Source organism: Antechinus flavipes, chromosome 4 (genome assembly GCF_016432865.1).
Source record: "Antechinus flavipes isolate AdamAnt ecotype Samford, QLD, Australia chromosome 4, AdamAnt_v2, whole genome shotgun sequence".
NCBI lineage: Eukaryota > Metazoa > Chordata > Mammalia > Dasyuromorphia > Dasyuridae > Antechinus > Antechinus flavipes.
The window spans coordinates 52,415,358-52,435,538 of record NC_067401.1 but is presented as its reverse complement, the minus strand read 5'-3'; the positions used below and the strand labels follow the sequence as shown (position 1 = coordinate 52,435,538).

The 20,181-nt window shown below is 39.3% G+C and overlaps 2 protein-coding genes across 4 annotated transcripts in view; both read right to left on the bottom strand.

The window, feature by feature from the left end:
• Positions 1 to 296: 296 nt before the first annotated feature.
• The window catches only part of TMIGD3 (transmembrane and immunoglobulin domain containing 3), a 68,674-nt gene continuing 48,789 nt past the window's right edge, over positions 297 to 20,181 (bottom strand). For 2 of the 3 annotated variants that reach the window (XM_051993034.1, XM_051993035.1), the window contains exons 3-8: positions 9,989 to 10,110; positions 7,751 to 8,074; positions 4,222 to 4,288; positions 3,305 to 3,438; positions 2,747 to 2,811; positions 297 to 413 (exon numbers count right to left, since the gene is read on the bottom strand). In XM_051993034.1, coding sequence (XP_051848994.1) covers positions 402 to 413; positions 2,747 to 2,811; positions 3,305 to 3,438; positions 4,222 to 4,288; positions 7,751 to 8,074; positions 9,989 to 10,028 — 642 coding nt within the window. In that variant the 5' untranslated portion in view covers positions 10,029 to 10,110 and the 3' untranslated portion in view covers positions 297 to 401. Of the gene's footprint in view, positions 417 to 2,746; positions 2,812 to 3,304; positions 3,439 to 4,221; positions 4,289 to 7,750; positions 8,075 to 9,988; positions 10,111 to 20,181 lie in introns of all 3 variants that reach the window. The other variant, XM_051993036.1, reaches the window with a different exon arrangement.
• Positions 15,208 to 19,003, bottom strand: ADORA3 (adenosine A3 receptor). The gene is made up of 2 exons (XM_051993032.1): positions 18,262 to 19,003; positions 15,208 to 16,257 (listed from the first exon to the last, which is right to left on the bottom strand). Exons 1-2 carry the CDS (start codon positions 18,621 to 18,623, stop codon positions 15,651 to 15,653), a joined length of 969 nt encoding a protein of 322 aa, XP_051848992.1. The 5' UTR covers positions 18,624 to 19,003; the 3' UTR covers positions 15,208 to 15,650.

Genomic DNA, 20,181 nt, shown 5'->3' with positions numbered 1-20,181 from the left:
CCTAGAGAAATCTGTTATACCTTTCAGTACATTACAGTTTTATCCAGGAATTTAAAGGCATACAGAGAAAATCTAGACCTTGTCCTGGGCCCTATAGGTCCAATAATGAGAGTTCACCCCCTTGCCCTTCTCTAAGCACCTAAGGAGAGAGGTCTTTGAGTTGTTCTCTGGTTGCAGGCCTGTTGAGGATGTTTTGCTTACCTATAGCCATACAATCACTTACAATCATTTGCAAATGGAATTAAAGGCTGAGAGATTGATATCAGTTCCTGAGATCTGGGCCAGTTACTATGTGATTCTGCTATGGCATTATTTTATTTCTGATTTTTGTTTGAGAAATCTTCTATCACACCTGTTTCCATGAGTCTTTTCCTGCATCATCGATTGGCCCAAGGAGGACTTCATGGAGTCATCTACTTTGTTGGGGAAAGAAAGAGATGGTTGAGTTGAGATAGATCATTTATCACTAGGAAGAAAGAGCTACAAACTTTTTGCACATATCTTTTAAGGGTAATGAATTTGCAAATTTGCAAAATTCTCAGGACTTGTCAGAGGCTACTTTTTTCCAGCTTAATCCATTCAAGAAAAACCTTGCTTGTTCTGAATTGTTCTGGCTTAGGCCCTGAATTGCTATATAGATAGATGCATTATTAGGTTTTGAAGAGAAAACATTCAACTGAGTTCATTCAGAAAATTTCCAGGGTTTTAATAGCCAGAGTTTGGGGAAACAAGTCATGGCTATTAAGCACTACTCCTTATATCACTCAACTACTGCCCATTCATACTCCCCAGATTGGAAACTGCATTACAGCAAAGACTCTTGTCTGATCTAAACTTTGTATTTCCCTCAGCATCTAGCCCACAATTCTTCTGCATATGGTGGCTATTTAATTAATCTTTGTTGAATGTTTAAAATGAGATCCAGGGGAAAGAATGGGCTGGGATTCTGTGAGAACACCTGTAGCAAGTCTAGAAGTAAAATAGAGAATGCTAAAATGCCATCTTTTTACAGGTGATTAATCAGACTTACATAGATTGTTCAAGGTCTCAATGAAATTAATGATTAATGATCGAGCTTGAGAGAACTCAGAGCTCCTCTCCTAGCCACTGAAAATCCTTTTGAGTTTTCTGCTAAATCAAAGCTTCTTAAACTGTGAGTCATGACCTTATATAGGGGGGTCACATAATAATGTGGGAGTTGCACATATCTATATGCCTGGGATGCCATAAAAATTTCTCTGGCAAAAAGAGGTTAGGAATAGAAAAAGTTTAAGAAGGCCTGTAGCTAAACCATCCCGATGACCTTGGACAATCACTAGAAATTCTGTTTATAAGAATTGAGAAAGGTCAAGTCTTCCATCCCCAGCTCTGCCCAATAAAGGATGAGAAGGGAAGCCCAGAGCCTTTTCCTTTTTCCTTTGCCTGCTAAGAACTCATTTGACCAACAGTTTTGGGAAGTAACTGAAGAGTTACTGAACCCAAAGTATAGCATAAAGTAAAACCATAAATTGAAACATGCTTAGGGCTTACCTACTATAAAGAGTAACATAGTGGACAGAATATTGACAAGCCAGCCCCAAATCCTGCCTCCAAATTTTCTGCTTCTGTGACAAGGGGCAATCACCCGACCTCTCCCAGGCTCCATATAAAAGAGGAGTAATAATAACCCCAAAAAGTTTTTGTGAGGCTCAAATAAGATAAGTCATAAAAAGCACTTTGCAGATCTTGATGCATTTTAAAAGTATCAGTTCTTATCATTCAGCTACAAATAAACCTTTGAGGAGTTTTTCTTTTCAGATATCTAGGGGATTTATCATGTTAAGTTGCCATCACTTCTAATTCTATAGAGGGGGTCTCAATCTAACTAGTCTCTGTCCCCCAATGTATATCTGCAGCTTTTACAGACTAGCCTTCAACAAGTAGTGTAGGTCATATGCAAATTCAGCTCTCCTAATCCTAAATCACCTAAGCTTTTTTTTTTTTTTAGTTGATCAAATTAGCTAGCACAAAGGATTTAGCAGGCCATCAGCACCCAATGACTTGTACACTACAGCTGTGTAACTGGATGGTAGTAGGGTTAGATCAATGAGCAATTATCCTTGAAGTTGAAAGTAATTAATTCTAAAATTACATTTGTGTGGGCTGCATAAATACAGATTTCTGATTATGTGGTTCATTACTAGAAAAACATGAATGCCTTCTCTCTAGAGCCTCTTCATCCAGGCCAGGCTATTTCTGGGTTATTGGGATTAGTCAGCCTCCAGGTTCACAGCTCCATTTAAAGTTATTCCTCTCCTCTGTAAATACTAGAAGTATTAGGAAAAACATTGCACAGCTAATCTACAAGAGCTGCTAGACATTGCTTCCAAGCTTCTCTTGCTCAAGAGGATTTTTATGTGAGGGATGATAAACTAATGGGGCTACCGGAGAGGGCTTCCTGGTTCCCCCAGGCTTGCCTACATGCTCCCTCTGTGTCTCCATATGTAAAAAGAAGACAAATTACTTTTAGAACTTTCTGACACTGAAGAATTTTGTGCTAACTGAAAATCCAGAAATAGTTCTGGGGCACATCGCAACTTAAGTGGAAGCAGAAGCAAACCTTGCAGCTGGAGTGCCCCAGAGGCCCCGTTGCGGTCAGGGCCTTAATACCTGTTCTCTGCTGAGGAACAGAGAAACTTCTCAAGCCCATGCAAAAAGGCCCTGCCAGGCTGGGGCTGGGAATAGACCATCAAGTCTGGCAGCTTACCAAGGGCGTGGGTATCATAGGAGACGGTCCAAGGCTGTGATCTCCGAGTCTAATCAGGACTTTACCTATGGAAGGACACAGGAAACCTTAGAACATAGGAACTCTGGATGCCAAAGCCCAGAGTTACTTCCTCATCCACCTGCTCACAAGTTCAGTCTGGAGGCATAAAAGGACCCTGAAAATCTTCATTCCTGCAATATTACCAGGAATAAATCACCCCACTGGAACGGGCTGGGACTTCTTTAAAGGGAACCAACAACTCTGTCTAGACAAGGGTAGAAACTCCTCCCTTAGCTCTTCTATTGAGACAGCCTTTGGCTGTTGTGATGATAAAATGAATATATGTAAAGAGAGCCCTTTGCAAACTTTAGTGTGCTATTATTATTGTCCCATGGAATCAGCTAAAATACCCAGGACCTGCCATTGTCCTTGGCTCACCGGTTGCCTTGATCAGGTCTTTTAATCTGTTGGGGGCCAAATCTTTGTTGTGGTAGCCATTCGCCAGAGTACTTATAGAGCTTCTCCGCTTTTCCCCTACCCCTGCCCCCAACTACTTACCCCGATTATATTTTTTAATTCTTTTCCTCCTGAGTAAAATAATCGCAGTGGTGATGATCCCCATCCCCATGATCAGGATGCAGATGGACAAGACAGATAGCCTCAAAGGGAGTACAGGCTGGTAACATGTTCTTCTAAAGAAAAAAAAAATGTGCTTACCTCATTCAAAAGTTCATGGCAACACACTAATATGTTTATTCTTTGCTTCCCCTTTTCATGACATCTCCATCTTCACTTCCACCCCTCATTCTAAACCCCACCATGCCCAAACCAAGTCTGCTCTGAGTGTTTCCTGTAAATCACAAGGCCTTCAGGAAAAAAAGAAATCACCTGATTTATCAGTTATACACATGACTACAATATTAGGGGTTGAGAAGATGAGAAAAGAAAACAATAGCCATCCTTGAGGAGTTTACAATCTAGGCAAGTTAAGACTGCCTAGTTAGAAGGGAATGTCTTGGGAAATACATGATCTGATATCAAATGACGAGTTCAGATCCCGAATCTACTTCTACAGTATGACTATGGACAAGTAATTTTTAATAAGGGAACCAGCAGGGAACAGGAAATAGGACCACAGGGGCAAGAATTCTTAACCATTTTTCTGAGTCACAGATCTTACTCCCCAATCCTACCACTTTTGGCATTCTGATGCAATTTAGAACTTTTCTCAAAAAAAAATTCTAAATATATGAAACAAAACACATCATATTACAAATAAGGAAATCAATTCTATCTCAACAAAGAGATTAAGTTTTCCCATCCAAATTCACAGACCCTTTAAATCTATCCAAGGACCCTTTAGGGATTCTCTGAATTAAACAATCTGTTAAGTTCTCTTCTAACTTCTAAACCTATGACCTCAAGTTTGAATTAAATCTTTTCATGCCTTCTTTTCCCTTAAGCTCTTGACACACCTGCTGTGATTTCCACTATAGCCGAAACTGCCATCCTTGCAAGTTCTGTTCTGTTTCCTTTGTAGGTCTGCATCAAAAAATATTTAACATTAGTGTGTGCTACTTTCCTCCAAGGCCTCCCTTTGCCTGGAGGCAAATACTCAGCTCACAACAAACTTAGTGTCCTGGGTGCACTGGCACTGGACTTAGTGCTTTGGAGAAGGATAATATATCAGAAGCCCTGGGAGCCAAATGCTGTCCCCCAGGGGTCTTCCTTATGCCCACCATGAAGGAGCAGGCAGCACACACAGCTCATGGGGACAAAGAAGAGAGGGAAGGACCAATTTACAAAGTGATTACTAGGTGCCAGGCACTGTGCTTCCATGCTTGCTTAGTACTAGCTATAATAAGGTGCAGACTATCAGCACCCATCTGTGTGGTGAAGGTTAGATGCCATCAGACCGGGTCATGTGTTTCATACTTGAATGGAAATGATCAGAAGGCAGCAACAGCTGAAGAGAGTAGTCCTTCTAATCACAAGTTAGGGACTTTGAAATAGGAGAAGCACCGACACAGAGCTTCCTAGAGCTATTGTCCCTGGAAATGTACTCCTCCCCAAGTAGAAATGAGACTTGCCAGAAGAAACACTGGGTCACTTTTGATGAGTTTTGCCTTGTTTCAGTTTAGTGTCTTCATCAACTTTCTGACTTTAACTCTGCTCCCTAACTTGGCTCATCTACTAAGAATTTGCTAAGTAACCAAAGTGAAAGTCAGTTGCTTATTTCTACTTCCCAGCTAAACCATTACATAGGTAATGGACTCACACAATCAGCATAAATCGGGTGTTTTGTTTTTTCAGAGCCCAATCATCCCTAGGTGGACTGGCCATTGAGGCTTCAAGTATTCAGGGCCAAACTTGGAAGAACAGCTTTCAATTAGCAACCTTAAAGCTCTTTCTGATCATCAATCTTCCAATACACCCAATTCCAAAATACTTAATGCTTAGCTATTGCTATCCCAAATCCACCACACATATGTATGTATGTACATATACATCTATACATCTATAAATATTGTTTTTGTTGTAGTTCAATCACCTATGACTTTTCATGACCCCATGGACAGTAATATGTCAGGCTCTTCTACCTTCTGTAATCTTTCAAAGTCTGTCCAAGTTCATGTTTTTTGTTTCCATGACATTATCCATCTCATCTTCTGCTATCACCTTCTCAGTTTGCCTTCAATCTTGCCCAACATTAAGGTCTTTTCCAGTGTTCCATCTTCTCATTATGTGGCTAAAGTATTTAAGCTTCAGCATCTGACCTTCTAGTGAATAGCCTGAATTAATTTCTTTAAGATTAATCAAATTGATGATCTTGATGTCCAAGGGACAAGTCTTCTGCAGCAACAAACGCAGAAGTGTTGATTATGCAGAGCTCAGCTTTCCTTAATAGTTCCATGGAACAAAGGTGGAAAAAAAATTTTCAACCATTCTGGATGGGTCCACTACAAATTTAGGATTTTCACGGCTGCCTGGCAAGCAACCACTATTCCACTCTCCACAACTCCTCTTCCAAATCCCTTCTCAATACCTTCATGGGTCTTCCTCCCCCTACTTTAAGCTGAGAATCAGGTCACATATTTTACAAATAAAACTGAGGCCATTTGCCCATGAACTCCCTAGTCTCTTCACTTATTATCACTTAAGTGTCTTCTGTCATTTTCTCCTCCTCTACATATTTCACAAGATCAAGCAATCTTACTCTAACAAGACTAATCCCTCTACTTGTTCAATTAATTTTGTTCCATTCTGTTTCCTCTGACAGATGGCCCGCTCTATCATGTTCATTCATTTTCTCTCTCCTTGCCTACTTTCTTGCTCTTTCCCATGCTGCCCAAGAGTCCTCCTCCAACCTGAAATTCTTCCATTCCTCTGCCTTCTCTATTCTGCCAATTGTAGTTCAAATCCTTCACTTTTTCTCCTCTCACTCTCTTCTTAAATCTTTATAATTTGGTTTACAGCATTATCATTCTACTGAAACTGCTCTCTTTTAAGTTACCATCGATCTCTTAAGTTGCCACATTCAATGACCTTTTCTCAAGTCTCATTCTCCTTGACTTTTCCACAGCCTCTGGCATTGTTGAACAGTTTCCTCCTCCTCTCTAGGCTTCAGAACATCACTGTCTAATTTTTTCCCAGGTATTGATCATTCCTTCACTCACCTTTGCTGAATTCTCCTACAGATCTATCTCTAACTTTAAGTGTCCTTCAGGGTTCTGTCTTGGGTCCTTTTCTCTTTTGCTCCTATACTACTTCACTTAATGATCTCATCAGCTTCTGTGGATTTAATTTTTATGCTGATTATTTTCAAATCTACCTTTCATACTTCAGTCTCTGCTGACCTCCAATCTTGTCTCTCCAGTTATCTTTCAGACATAAGGAACTGAATGTTCAATAGATATCAAACTCAATATATCCAAAACAGAACTTAGGATATTTCCTCCAAACCCTGTTCCATTTCTACCTTCCTTATTACTGTAGAGGGCAACACTATCTTCTCAGCCTAGGGAGGCTCCCCACCAGGAGATCCCACCAGGCTTACAATCTAAAAATCATCCTGGATTCTTCACAACCATTCACCACTGCCACCCACTACCCCATATCTAAGATGTTGCCAAGGCCTTTCAATTTTCATCTTTTCAACATTTTTAATGTGACCCATTCTCTGGTCCAGGCCCTTATTATCACATGCCTGAAATATGCAAAAGCTGTGAAGAGGGCGAGAAAGAAGGAGGAGAGGAGGAAAGGGAAGGTGCTGCCTGCCTCAAGGTTCTCCCCATTCCAATCCATCTCCATTCAGCCACTAAATGTGATCTTCCTAATGTAAAATGTCCAACCATGTCACTAGCCTACTCAATAAACTTCAATAACTCCTTATCACTTCGAAGTCCAAATTCCTAAATTCTCTGGCTTTCAAAATCTTCAGAACCCAGTCCCCTCCTACCTTCCAGTCTTCTTATGCCTTATATCCCATCAAGTGCTTCCTAATCCAGGGACACCGGCCTCCTTTCTATTAATCAAACAAGTCACTCCATTTCTTGACTCTGGGCAATTTCTCTGCCATTCCCCATAGCTGTAATGTTCATTCTCCTCTAATCTGACTTCTGACCTCCCTGGCTTCTTTCAAGCCCCACCTAAAATTCCATCTTCTACAGGAGGCTTTCCCCAACCCCTCCTATCTCCAACATTTTCCCTCTTTTCATTATTATTTATCTGTACATAACTTGCTTTGCATATATTTGTTTACATGTCTCCCTCTTTAAATTATAAACTCTTGAGGGCAGGGAGTGCATTTTCTCTCTTTTTATATCCTGGGAGCATAGCAGAGTGCCTTGCACATAATAAAGCTCTCAATATTTATTGAATGAATGAGATGAAGAATGCTACTAAAAGCAATTTAGAGTGTTGGTCCAATTGTGTGTTTGCCACACCAATATCTGAGCATATGGGTTTCCCCCTGATGCTTCCTCTTTTTCAGCCCAAGACTACCTGTGTCTTTCACACCATCAAACACAATCAGTTCTGTATAATCCATGTAGTCACTGGCGTAGTCTCTCTGTATACCACACCAGTACCACCCTGTATCTTCCTTGGTAAGGCATGTCAGAGTGATGATGAATTGCATTCCTGTGTCCTTCAGGGACACTCGGTTGGTGCTGTTAGGTGTGGAAGCAATGACATTGCAGTAGTTACGGTAATAGCCTTTGCACCAATATTTGGGATAGTTCTTGTAGTAGGGGTCATAGCTGCAGGTGACAGAAGCCTTATCCTGTACAAAGGCTTCCTTGACCTTTCCATCCATGACTATAGCATCTGTAAGGGAAAAAAAAAATTTCATCCTTTCAAGCATCATAATAGGGCCTGTCCTCCCTGTGAACAAATCATTCAGTACCTTTTTCCTGCCTTTAATAATGATTTTTTTTATTACAGCATTCCAGCCAAGTCTATTTTCTATATAGTTTGCCCATCTGTATTTGGCCTCTTTTATCAGTTGGCTCATTCTGACTTAAGGTTAGAAATTCCTTATTTTTTTTTTCCTGTCCTTGATGATACATCAAGGTTTTTTTTTTTTTAATTTTCAAAACATATGCAAGGATAATTTTTCAACATTGGCCCTTGAAAAACTTTTGTGTTCCATTTCCCCAACCCCTTATCCTGGCTTCCTCCCCTAGATGTGATGTAATCCAATATATGCTAAACATGTTAAAAAATATCTATGTTACACTTGATGTATAATTTCAACAGTGCACCTGGGTAGCATCAGTTTTAAGAGTTTGCCAACAAATCTCTAGATCTAACCTAAGGTCACCCAGTTTTCTCAACTCCAAGGTTCTTTTGATCTCCCATGTAAAGAATAAGAAGAGAAAGTAAACCCCATAAGACAAAGTCATTGTTGTCTTATTTCCCTCTTATCTCTGCCTTTATTCTGAATATGTGTTGGCCAAAACCCTTTTCCAGACTTTGAACCATTACTTCCTATTAGACAGAGTACATAAAAAATTCATATTATGTCTTGAAAAGCATGTACTGTCTATTGTCCCCTCACCATCCTCCTAGTTCTTAACTTCACAGACAAAAAAAGATAGTGCCTCTTTCACATACTGTCATAGAAAGGGGAAATGAAAAAGGTTGGGGATTTTTTTTTCTTCCTGTCACTGAAAAAAGTTTAAAATAATATGTGCAAAGAAGCCAGCACTGTTTCCCTAGTTTGAATTTCAATATGTAAAAAGTTTGGTGGTAGAGTAAAAAGTACTCTAGAGCAATTATCAACTAGTGATAGAGCCACACAAAAAAAGTTTTTCTCCCCCAAACAGAGTTCAGAAGGAAAAATAACAGTGAAAAGATCAGTTTTTGAAAAGGGACATCAAGTCCAACCCCATCATTTTTCAGATGTTAAAATTGGATTCATAGGAATTCAATAACTGGGCACAAAGTTACAAAGTTAGCAAGTACAGTGTAACAATGTGTTTTGTATGACTCCACATATATAATCTTTGTCAAATTGCTTGCCCTCTCAACGAGGTGGAAGGGAGAAGGAGAAGAATTTGGAATTCAGAATTCAGAAGGGAAAAAATGTTAAAGTTGTTTTTAAATGTAATTGGGAAAAATATTTTTTAAAAAGATACAATAAAGTTAATGAATAGCAGATCCGAGATTTGAACCCAGGTCCCCTACTCCCAAAGCATCCCTCACCTCAGTCTAGCATCACCCTGCCTAGTGTAGCCTGTTGGCCCTTCTCAAGTTGTTGTATGTGGGGCTCATTTTGAGTGGCACGTCTCAGAAGTTCTGAAGTGGATCCCTGAAGGGCATGAATATAGAGGGGACTTTGAACCATAAGAGAACTTTAAAATGAACATGTTCACTTTAAAATGGGGTTCAGATAGGCTGGGTAGACCATCGCACAAACAACTGAACAGCATCGATGCCAAGATTAAAAACCACGTTTCCAAACTCTAGATCCAGTGCTGCTTCCATTTCTGAGAAGCATGTTTTATTTTTTGTGCATGTGAGTACTAACATCAGATGCCAGGAGCCTACAGAGCAGAAAAAGAGAGATTCTCTACTCTCATTTTGACTAATGGTTTCAAATTCCTTCCCCTATTTAACCTCATCAGAGATAGGAATAAGGAGCAATAAGGACCCTCCCTTTTATAGTCTGCAGATAGAATGTGCATCCTGAGCCCATCATCAGTCACAGTGCTGACATGCTCCTTTCCTGCCTCTTACCTGATAAAAGAGCACTCAGGAGCATCAGGAAGAGCTGCATCACTCAAGAAGCAACCCCCTGAAAGGAAAGATGATGAAAGAGCAATCTCCAGGGACTCCTGGGCCTCTGCAGACGGCTGGATCTGTTTAAGGGAACACAGACACATGTGAGCAGGAGCCCTATCTCTTTCCTCCTCGAAACAAACTTTAGAAGGTACTCTCTCACTGAGAAAGTGCCTTGAACAATTTGCACATGGCAGTGCTGCTCAGTGTGCTGCTGCCACTGCCACTGTCCTCATCCAAACCTTCTCGCACTCCCAACTGTAACTATGGCCTCCCAATTGGCCTCCCGCTCTCCAGCCCAAATGCACAATTAGACTATCTGTGACACCTCGGCCAGTGTCATAACTTTAATCCAAACTTCCTCATTTGCACAGTAAAAACAAAAACAAAAACTCCCACATTTCTTGCCACCTCTAAATCCAATGAAAACTCCTTTGAATCCTTAGAAAATTCTTTTGTCACCTTCTCTCTGCATATGACTAATTCTTTGAAGTAGAAAACAGCAATTACCATCATGTCAACCCTCTAGAAATGTTAGATTTTTTTTTGTTTGCATTATCAAACCAAGCAAAGGATTTTATTGGAAGAAATATAGCAGAAACACATATTTGAAGTTCTTCTGAATACTTCAAATTTTCTCATCTTTAGTACTTCCAATTATTTGTATTGCCATAATGTCTTTCTCACTTCTTGTATCTATCCATAATTTTCAGATACTTGCATGAATCTTCTTCAACCTTTCAACAAATTGAACATTAAGTTAAGAACACATTCTCTCGATATATAAATCTTACCTTCCTCTGTTCTGAAGGCAGACCCATCCACCCTCAGTGTGGGGCATAATGGGCATAAAACACTCCATTTTCTCATTTCAGGCACTTTCCCTGTCTCCCATACCTAAAATACTTATCTCTTTACCTCCTAGCTTCACCTTGTATAGGAGCCTTTTCCCAATTTTCCTTGCCATCTCTCTGATAATTACCCCCAATTTTCTATCTTCTTTGGATATAGTTACTGCATGTTTTCTCTTCTTTTAGACTGTGATCTTCATGAGGACAAGGCCTAAATTTATTTTTTGTTTCACGAGGGTCTTTTTTGGGGTGGGGGTTGGAGTTTCATTTTTGGTTTTGTTTTGCTTTTCTTTATATCTTCAGCACCTAGCACAGTGTTTGGTATTTAGTAGACACCTAATAAATGCATTTTGATTGGTTCCATAGGAGATTATTAGTAATACAGGTTTTGAGCTTGCAGGTACTCTAAGAGGCCATAGAGTTGAGCCTCTTTTTTGACAGAGAAGGAAACTGAGATTCTGGCACATAAAGGTGACTTTTCCAGGTCTTCCTGACACCAAGTCTGGTGCTACAACACTACAACTTTCTATGTTTTATGCCTCTCAATTGCCTCCTGTCACTTTTATCTATATGTTTCTCACATACATTCCCATCACCTCTTGTGGTTTTGAAGGGAAAATGGGAGAGCTCCAGCAGCTTCCTGGCCTTACCCTGCCATTTGGCTCCATTTCTAGAACTCTTGTTACTAATTGTTTAAAAAAAAGTGTTCAATGGTCCTTGAGAAACATGAAGTTTCTTCTCTAAAGTGTTCTGGAGCAAAAGGCAAGATTTGATAGAGGGACTTTTGTCAGTCATTGGGAGGTCTTCCCCATTCCCATCACCTCTTGCCTAGACTGTTATAACAACTTTTTAATTGGTTTTCCTGCCTGAAGTATCTTCTCTGATCAATCTTCCATACAGCTACCAAACCTTTTTTTATAGTTGTTGAAAGTTTTGATTTCTTCCTTTAAAACTACTTATCTTTTTAAAATAGTAGTATAAATACAAGATAGTTTTCAACATTGACCTTTGCAAAATTTTGTGTTCCAAACTTTCTTCCTTCCCTCTACCCAGATAGCAAGCAATCTGATAATAGGTTAAAGATGTGCAATACTCTTAAATATATTTCCATATTCATCATGCTGTGCAAGAAAAATCAGACCAAAAGAGAAAAAAACACAAGAAAATAAAAGAGCAAACAACAACAAAGTGAATATACTATGCTCTGACCCACACTCAAGTCTTCATAGTTTTCTCTCTGGAGGTGATTGAATGGCACTTTCTATTGGAATTGTCTTGAATCACAATCTAAGTTCATCACAGTTGATCATCACATAATCTTGTTGTTACTGTGTACAAAGTTCTTTTGATTCTATTCACTTCACTTAGCATCAGTTCATATGAATCTTTTCAGGCTTTTCTGAAATCAGTCTGCTTATCATTTCTTATAAAACAATAATATTCCATTATGACCACATTCCTTAACTTATTCAGCTGTTTCCCAACTGAGGGGTATCCATTCAATTTCCAGTCCCTTGCCACTACAAAAAAAAGGTACTACAAACATTTTTGTCCATGGAGGTCCTTTTCCCCCTTTTATAATCTCTCTGGGATACAGATCCAGTAGAGAGATTGCTGGATCAATTTACAACTCCACCAACAATGCATTAGTTAGAAATTACTTTTCCCACATGTCCTGCATTTATCATTATCTTTTCCTGTCATCTTAGACAAGCTGAGAGGTATGTAGCGGTACCTCAGATTTATCTTAATTTGCTTTTCTCTAATCAACAGTGATTTAGGACATTTTTCATATGACAGAAATGGTTTTAATTTCTTCATCTAAAAATTCAAATCCTTTGATCACATATCAATTGGGGAATGGTTTCCAACCAACCTTTTTTTTTAAGAGACAGATTGTACCATTTCATGCCACTGGTCAAAAATCTTTTTTCAGAAGTTTCTTATTGCCTCTAGGCTCCCAGTGCATCCAGGGCCATCTCCAGTCATCCTAGTCCATATTTTGCCATTGGACTCAAATGGCACTGGAAGAGAAAGTGAGGCAGATGACCTTGCACAACCCTCCCTCACTTCAATTCAATTCACTGGCATGTCATCTTTAGCATGGTCATCTTTAAGAAGGACAAACTACAACAACAATATTGCCTTTAGGATAAGATACAGGCTCCTTAAATCAAATGAGAATATCTGTAGAGCCTTTACCACAACGTATAGCACATAAGTGCTCTTTTTTTTCCTCTTTCTCCATATCTCCATAAGTCTGACATTTAAAGCCTCCCACAAATATAGCTTCCTCTTGCTTTGGAGACTTATTTCACATTACTCCTCCTTTCATGCATTCTACCTTCCAGCTAAACTGTCGCCCAAACTGGACATTTCATCTTCTAACTCCGTGACTTTGTCACATAGGCTGTTTTCCCATCCCTTGAATGCAATCTTTGCTACTCTTCTAAATCTATGGTCAGTCAGGGTTTAGCTTAGGTATCATCTCCAAAAGGAAAGCTTTTTTCAGTCATCTTTATCCTCCCTCTTCAATTATCTTGTTAATCTGTCAACAAACACTATGTACTAGGAACTATTCCAAATACTGGGGATAAAAAGAAAAAAAAATAGTTCCTGTCCTCGAGAAACTTAAACTCTTTTGGAATAAACAATACAAAAAAAGAAATTGAAAAATGAGGAAGGTAGTTGAAAAATGAGGAAGAAAGGAGTGGATAGTGGAGAGAAGGTATATGTATAGCTCAGGGGCATGATAAATAAATTCAAGTAAGTATTGATGAATTGAACATGAAAAAATGGCTAGCCTTGGTGCCCTCCTCAAATGAACATTTGGAAAAAACTCAGTACCTACTCAGAAAAACATCCAATCAGAGAGAAGGAAAGTTATCAAGGGATGGTGTGAATTGAAGGATCTTATTTACATATTACGCAGAAGGAAAGTTCAGGAATTGGTTTTTGTTTTTTGTTTTTGAATGCTTAATTCCTAGTACATTATGCTTTGGGACTTTGGTATGTATCCATGTGAAAAATCTGCCCTCAATTTCATTGTTTTAAAACAGGCATTATTTGCCTTTTTTATCTAACAATTAAAATGAATTTTAATGGTTAAATATTAATGAGCAAGATCTGTTTTCAGGTTTCTGTGCTTTTAAATTAGAAAGTAATTGTTTTTCTCTTTGTATAATTTTCACACTTGAATTGGTTTCTAAAAAAAACAGTGTTCTTTCTATTATTTAATCAAAAGCTCTTTAGTCTCTTGTTTCAATAAAGTAAGTTTAACATGAAAGTAAAAATCTGTGCATGGTACAGAGGGATGCACCAACTGTGTCCAAATCTTACCCATAATAATTATGTAACATCAGGCAAGTCCTTAACCTTTCCAGGCTTTATTTTCTTCTTCAGGAGGTTAACAGGCCAATGGGATCGCAGGACTTTAAAAGGGATCTTAGGATTTTAAGACTAGAAGTAACTTACCTGAATTCTTACAGCAACTAAATGGTAAAGCCAGGATTCAACCTCAGGTTTTTTAATTTCAAAATCCAGGGCTTTCCATTATAGCACAAAACCTTAAGCTGACAACTTTGTGACAACCTATCTACCTACCTTAATAAATTTCCCCTTCCCCCTCAGGATTGTTGTGGTTACCCAAGTCATTTCAGTCATATCCAGTTCTTTTCAATCATATTTGCGGTTTTCTTGGAAAAGATACTGGAGTGATTTGACATTTTGTCTCCAGTTCATTTTTTAGATGAGGAAACTAAGGAGATGGGGTTAAATGATTTGCCCACAGACACACAGATATAATAAATATCTGAGGCTAGATTGATATTTTTTAAAAATTCAAAAATTAATCTTCCATGAGATGAAAAATGAAAATATACAGTAGGAGCTACACTGTAATAGAGAGGTTCTATCCTATGGTTTGTAACATAGGAAAATGGCTCAGAAATTGAAATGTACTTCTTTTAACCCAAGAATAAAGAGCCAGATATTTTGGGGAAGAGGACCAAGAAACTCCCACTCTTTTTCTTTTCTCTTTCTGTCTCTCTGCCTACCTTTGTTCCTCTGCCTACCTTTGTCTCTCCTCTCAATTTCCCTGTTTTCCCTTTTCTCTTCTCTCTTCTTCTGTCCTTGTCTCTTCTCTTTTTCTTCCATTTCTTCCGTTTCTTCCTTCCTTCTTCCTTCCCTTCCTTTTTTTTCTTTTTTTGGGGGAGGGAGACAAAATGATAGGGCCCTCCTTTAAAAAGCTAATCATGTGCTAGCTGCAACTAGCTGTGCTATTATGTCTCAGGCAACCCGTCCCCAGGCAAGTTGCTGTGCCACATATTAAGGTATCATCTTTTATTTGATCATGTATACCAACAAGTTAACTCAGTAGTTCAAACCATCATTCTATTCATTCTACTTCCCTCCCATCTTTCCCAGTAGGTATTAAGAACAGTCCTATTAAGAACAGGAGGAGGGCAGATACAATGGTACAGAACTCAATCATTGTCCAACATGTTTACCATCCACTGAGTCTTGTAGTTCCCATTTTACAGATAAAAAAATGGAGCAATCTCTAGTACTTATTGCTCCAACTTCCCTCATAAGCTCAGAGGAGAAAAAAAGTACAGGTGGTTAAGTTTTTCACTAGCTGCCATCTAGAGTACAGTCCTCTGTAGAGCAAAGACAGAAGGGGAGATGTAAATGAGCCAAATGACCCCCTCAATCTCCAACAAAGGAAATGATGAGAACAAGGGAATGGACAATTGTGATTTCCAGGATTTCTATTCTGAAGTCTGCTCAGTGCTCGAGGAGTCAGATGGTATATGTAGGATGTAGGATTTGAGGATCAAAAGGTAGGTTTCCTTGAATTTTTTTATTTTGCAAGCATATACAATGGGATTCATCATGGAGTTGGCATGAGATAGCAGGATGCCCAAGCAGAGCAAATTTTGGTCTATGATAACCTTAGGGAAGAAATAAGAAACACAGTTCATGATGGACAGAGGCAGCCATGAAAAGGCAAACAAGAGGAGGATGAGAAGCAGGGACTTGGCTGTCTTGGATTCCCTCCCATAGAATGCACCAGTCTCTCTCGAGCCAGAGAAATTCTGTCTGAGCTTGTTCCGGATGACATAGAAAATGTCGACATAGATGGCACACATGATGACCAACGGGATGAAAATCCAGGTGAAAAAGCTGAAATAGACCATGTAGTCCATCCTCATAACTGAGCGGAAGCGGCATGCAAGGGAGCTGGTATTTCCAGAATTCCCTGGGCTCAGTCTCTCATTCCAGCCAAACATGGGGACCAGCCCGACCAGGACAGACACCAGCCAACAGAATCCCAGGGCTATCCATATTCTTCTCTGAGTAACCACTCTTTTATATCTGTTGGGAGGGGAAAGAACTGATGATTTTAAGGCAGAAAATTCAAAGAGGATAGAAAGCAGAAAAGATAAAGGGGAGGGAGGAGACTGAATATTCTATCCTCAGAACTTCCTCAAGAGCAGGTTGATATTCCATGCTTAAACAATATAGATATACTATAGTCTAGATGATGCTCAATAACAGGTTGACAGTCTGTTGTTTCCATGCTTGAACAACATAGATATAAGAGCAGGAGGAACAGAGTAGGTTGGAACAAAAATTTCCAAATCTTCTTTGAAGATATTTCCTTGAGGCAAGAGTTACATTTTGAATGGGTAGAGAACTAGCCCAATGGTTTCACAAGAACATTTGCAGGGTAGGTGTTGCAAAAAGAATACTGGCTCTATAGCCAGAAGGGCCTGGACTCTGACAGTTCATAACGGGTGTAACTTTAAGAAAACTACCATCACTTGTCAGTACCTCTGTATCCTCATCTGTAATAAGAGGAGATTGGACTTAATCTTTAAGTCTTATAGCTCCATTCCAAGAAATTTCCAAAATTCATAAAGATATTTTTTCTAAGAACTCTTTTGTCTGCTGTATTTGGTGAAAGGATTGAGTTTCTAGTCAGGGGAGAAGAACTGACAGGAACAATGCAATAGTTATTTTGGCAGTAGGGGGCTTTCCACTCCCACTTCTCATCTTCATAAGAAAGAGGGATGTAGAAAACAGCACTGTGTCTTTTGGGAAATTAGTCAAACATGCTGTGGAACACAAATGCAATGGAATTATTACTGTGCCATGAGAAAAGATAAATCTGGTGGGGAATTTGGAAAATGTCAAAAAACAGAGTAACTGATGCCAAGTAAAGCAAACAAAACCAAAAAAAAAAAACAAAACACATAAATAATGACTGCAACAATGGAAATGGAAACACCGATAAAAGGCAAGCAACTAGTATATGAGTATAATGACCAAGCTTGGCCCAAGGAAGTAGGTAAGAAAATATACTATTCTCATTTGCCAAGTGGGGAACAACTCTGAGAGTCATATTATGCAAAACACAAGCTGCATCTTATATGGTTATTTCTAGGTAAAACTTGCTGGGAAAGAAAATAGGAGCATATTCAGAATTAATGTAATATAAAAATAAATCAATTATGCTTCAAAAACAAACCAAGAGATGGAGCCCAACTGATCTCTTGAGGAAGTTTGACTTTTCCTCTTGGATTTTTCCACTGTTTTTCTTACAACTTAAGATCTAAAACATTCGACAGAAGGAAAGAATCTGGTTTAAGGGATACATTTTCAAAGCACAAATTAAAACTTTTTTGTGAGACCACTTAGCCAGTTGGGGAATGAAAGGGAGAAAAGATGCATTTTTATGGCAGGAGACCAATTAGCATCATATTCTGTCTCCTTACCTTTTTGTTCCTTTAATATTGGCCTGAGCAAATAGTGCAGTCACTTAAAAATTCTAGAACATTTCATATGAATTTGAAACTTTTGAGTAGAAGATACACTGATTGGGGAGCCAGCCAATCTGTGAGAACAGAGCTGAGACAAAAAGAATGCACTCTGCCCTTAAAATAGGTATAGGGAATACCATCATGAACAGACAGACAACAAAGTGTAGGACTGAGAATGGGGATGGAGGACAGGGAGAAGAACTTCATTTATGCTTAAGCAACAAAACTAGACATTTGGGAAAAGTTCTAGTTCTCCCTCCCCTCACCTTCAATGTCACTTGGAAGCTCTTTAGATTTGAAGCCATCTGGTCCCACCCTTTCATTTTATAAAGCAACTGTGACTTACAAAGTCACAGTTTAAGTGACTTGACCAAAGACACAGGCTCTAAAGTCAGCACATTTTTACACATTACATGCTCTAACCACTGTACCACATTTTCTATATAGTCCCAGAGTGGAGCTTTGCAAGATGCCATCCTCATGCCCCATAGCAACCTCACTCTCCCAAATCCCCATTCCCTTCCCCAAATCCACCACACAGGAAGGTGAATAGTACCTGATCGTGAGCTTGACTCTCAGGTAGCGGTCCACAGCAATGGCCAGCAAGGACATGATGGAGGCATGGGTAAAGACCAGCAGCAGACAGGTCATAAAAAGGCAGCTATAGAAGTGAATGACGATGCCCAAGCTAATCACAATGGAAAGAGGCATGACCAGCACACCCACTGCAATGTCAGCCAAGGCCAGAGACACAATGAAATAGAAAGTGGTATTCTGCAGGCTTGGGTTCAACTTGATCACCCAGATGACAAGCACGTTGCCTACAATGGCACAAAGTCCAATGACAATCTCTACAATGATATATACTATACTCCCAGATGTCAGAGTAATCATGTCATTTCCAAGCATTTTTTCCATTTGGGAGATGAATAAGGAACCACTTGGAAGTGGTGAAACAGTTACTAAGATATCGGTTCTGTTAAAAGACTTCCCCAGAAATCCAAGGTCAGCAATTGTCAAGATTCATAATTCACCCATTTCTTTTCCTTGCCGTTGGAGAGAACTCTTGGAGACACCCTGATCTTTACAGAGTATCCACTGAAGAGCAAAGCCATATATCCCTCTCTAGGGTATCCTGGAAGTCTTGATAGAAGGTTCTTTGTGGACTATGGTCTTCAGAGCGTGACTCTACAAAGCTATTGCTGTTTATTATCCAAACTGACTGTCTCGAGCTCTTTGTTTACTAAAACCCTTAGACTTTTCTTCAAGCTCCATCAAGATAAGCTCTACTTTTGGTGGCATTTCAGGAAGTGAGATAATCAAGAGGAAGTATTGGGCCAAGAAGGATCTCAGTCTGAAGCCCAAAGGGGAGGAGAGAAGATTTTGGGAAAGGAAAGAAGCTGAGGTTGATGTAGAGATTGTTGTGTATTTAAAACCCCATCAGGGATTTAAGGGAAGGGTAAAACAGGGCATGAGTCTAGATTTGAGGAGGAAGAAGAGGCAAATAGAATTCCTGGCTTTTTGCTGACTTTGCAAGAGAATTTCTGGTCAATAAATATAGTCAAAATGCCTACTATGTTCAGAGTCCTGTTCCAGGACACTGCGAAAAATACAAGGATTTAATGAGACAGGATTCCTGTCTTCAAAGAGTTTGAAATACATAATAAATGCATAAGAATCCTAAAAGAGTTTATACTCTAATGAAAAGCTAACAGATTAAAGAGTTGAAAAGCAAGATAGTGAAAAGGGTCCAGGTGCTCAAGGAAATCATCAACTGGTTTTTGGATGTTTTCAAACTGGATAGCCACTCAACATGACAGGACTCATTATTTCCTATCCACTAATCCCTTTCCCTAACTTCTGTAATCAAGGTATCCTGGGTCAAGAATAAGACCATTTTTGCAGTCACTAATATTCCCAATCTTGGAATCATCCTCAACTCCTCACTCCTCCCTTACCCCACACATCCAATCAATTTTTTTTTTGTTTTTACATCCATAACATTGTTGACATTTCCCTCCTCTTCTTCACTCACACAGCCATTTCTCTATTTCAGATCTTCAGTACCTCTTACAGAATGATTGCAACCATCTCCTTATTGGTCAAATCTCCCCCTTGTCCAATCCATTTTCCACACATCTATCAAAGCACAGGTCTGAACATATCACTTTTCTGCTCAATAAACCCAAAGGCTTTGTAGTATGTTTAGAATCAAAAGCATTTACAGCCCTTTACAGCGTAGCTCCAACCTGTCTTTCCAGCCTTATTTATTATACAATAATCCTCTTCACCCAAAACTGACATTTTTTGTTTTTCCTTATATGTGACACTATCACTCCATCTCCCATCTCCATGGTTTTTTGGTTTTTTTTTTCAATTTGTCCCTCATTCTCATTACAATCTCATAAAATCTTCAAAGCTCAGCTCAAAGTCTACCTCCTAAAGGAAGTCTTTCTGGCCCCCTGCCTTCCTGCTG

What these genes read in the sequence shown, in the direction of transcription:
- ADORA3 (XM_051993032.1), bottom strand. Translation starts at nt 18,623, where the DNA reads ATGGAAAAAATGCTTGGAAATGACATGATTACTCTGACATCTGGGAGT. An exon ending in AGAGTCAAGCTCACGATCAG is followed by an intron (nt 16,258 to 18,261) that starts GTACTATTCACC and finishes CCCTCCCAACAG; the next exon opens with ATATAAAAGAGTGGTTACTC.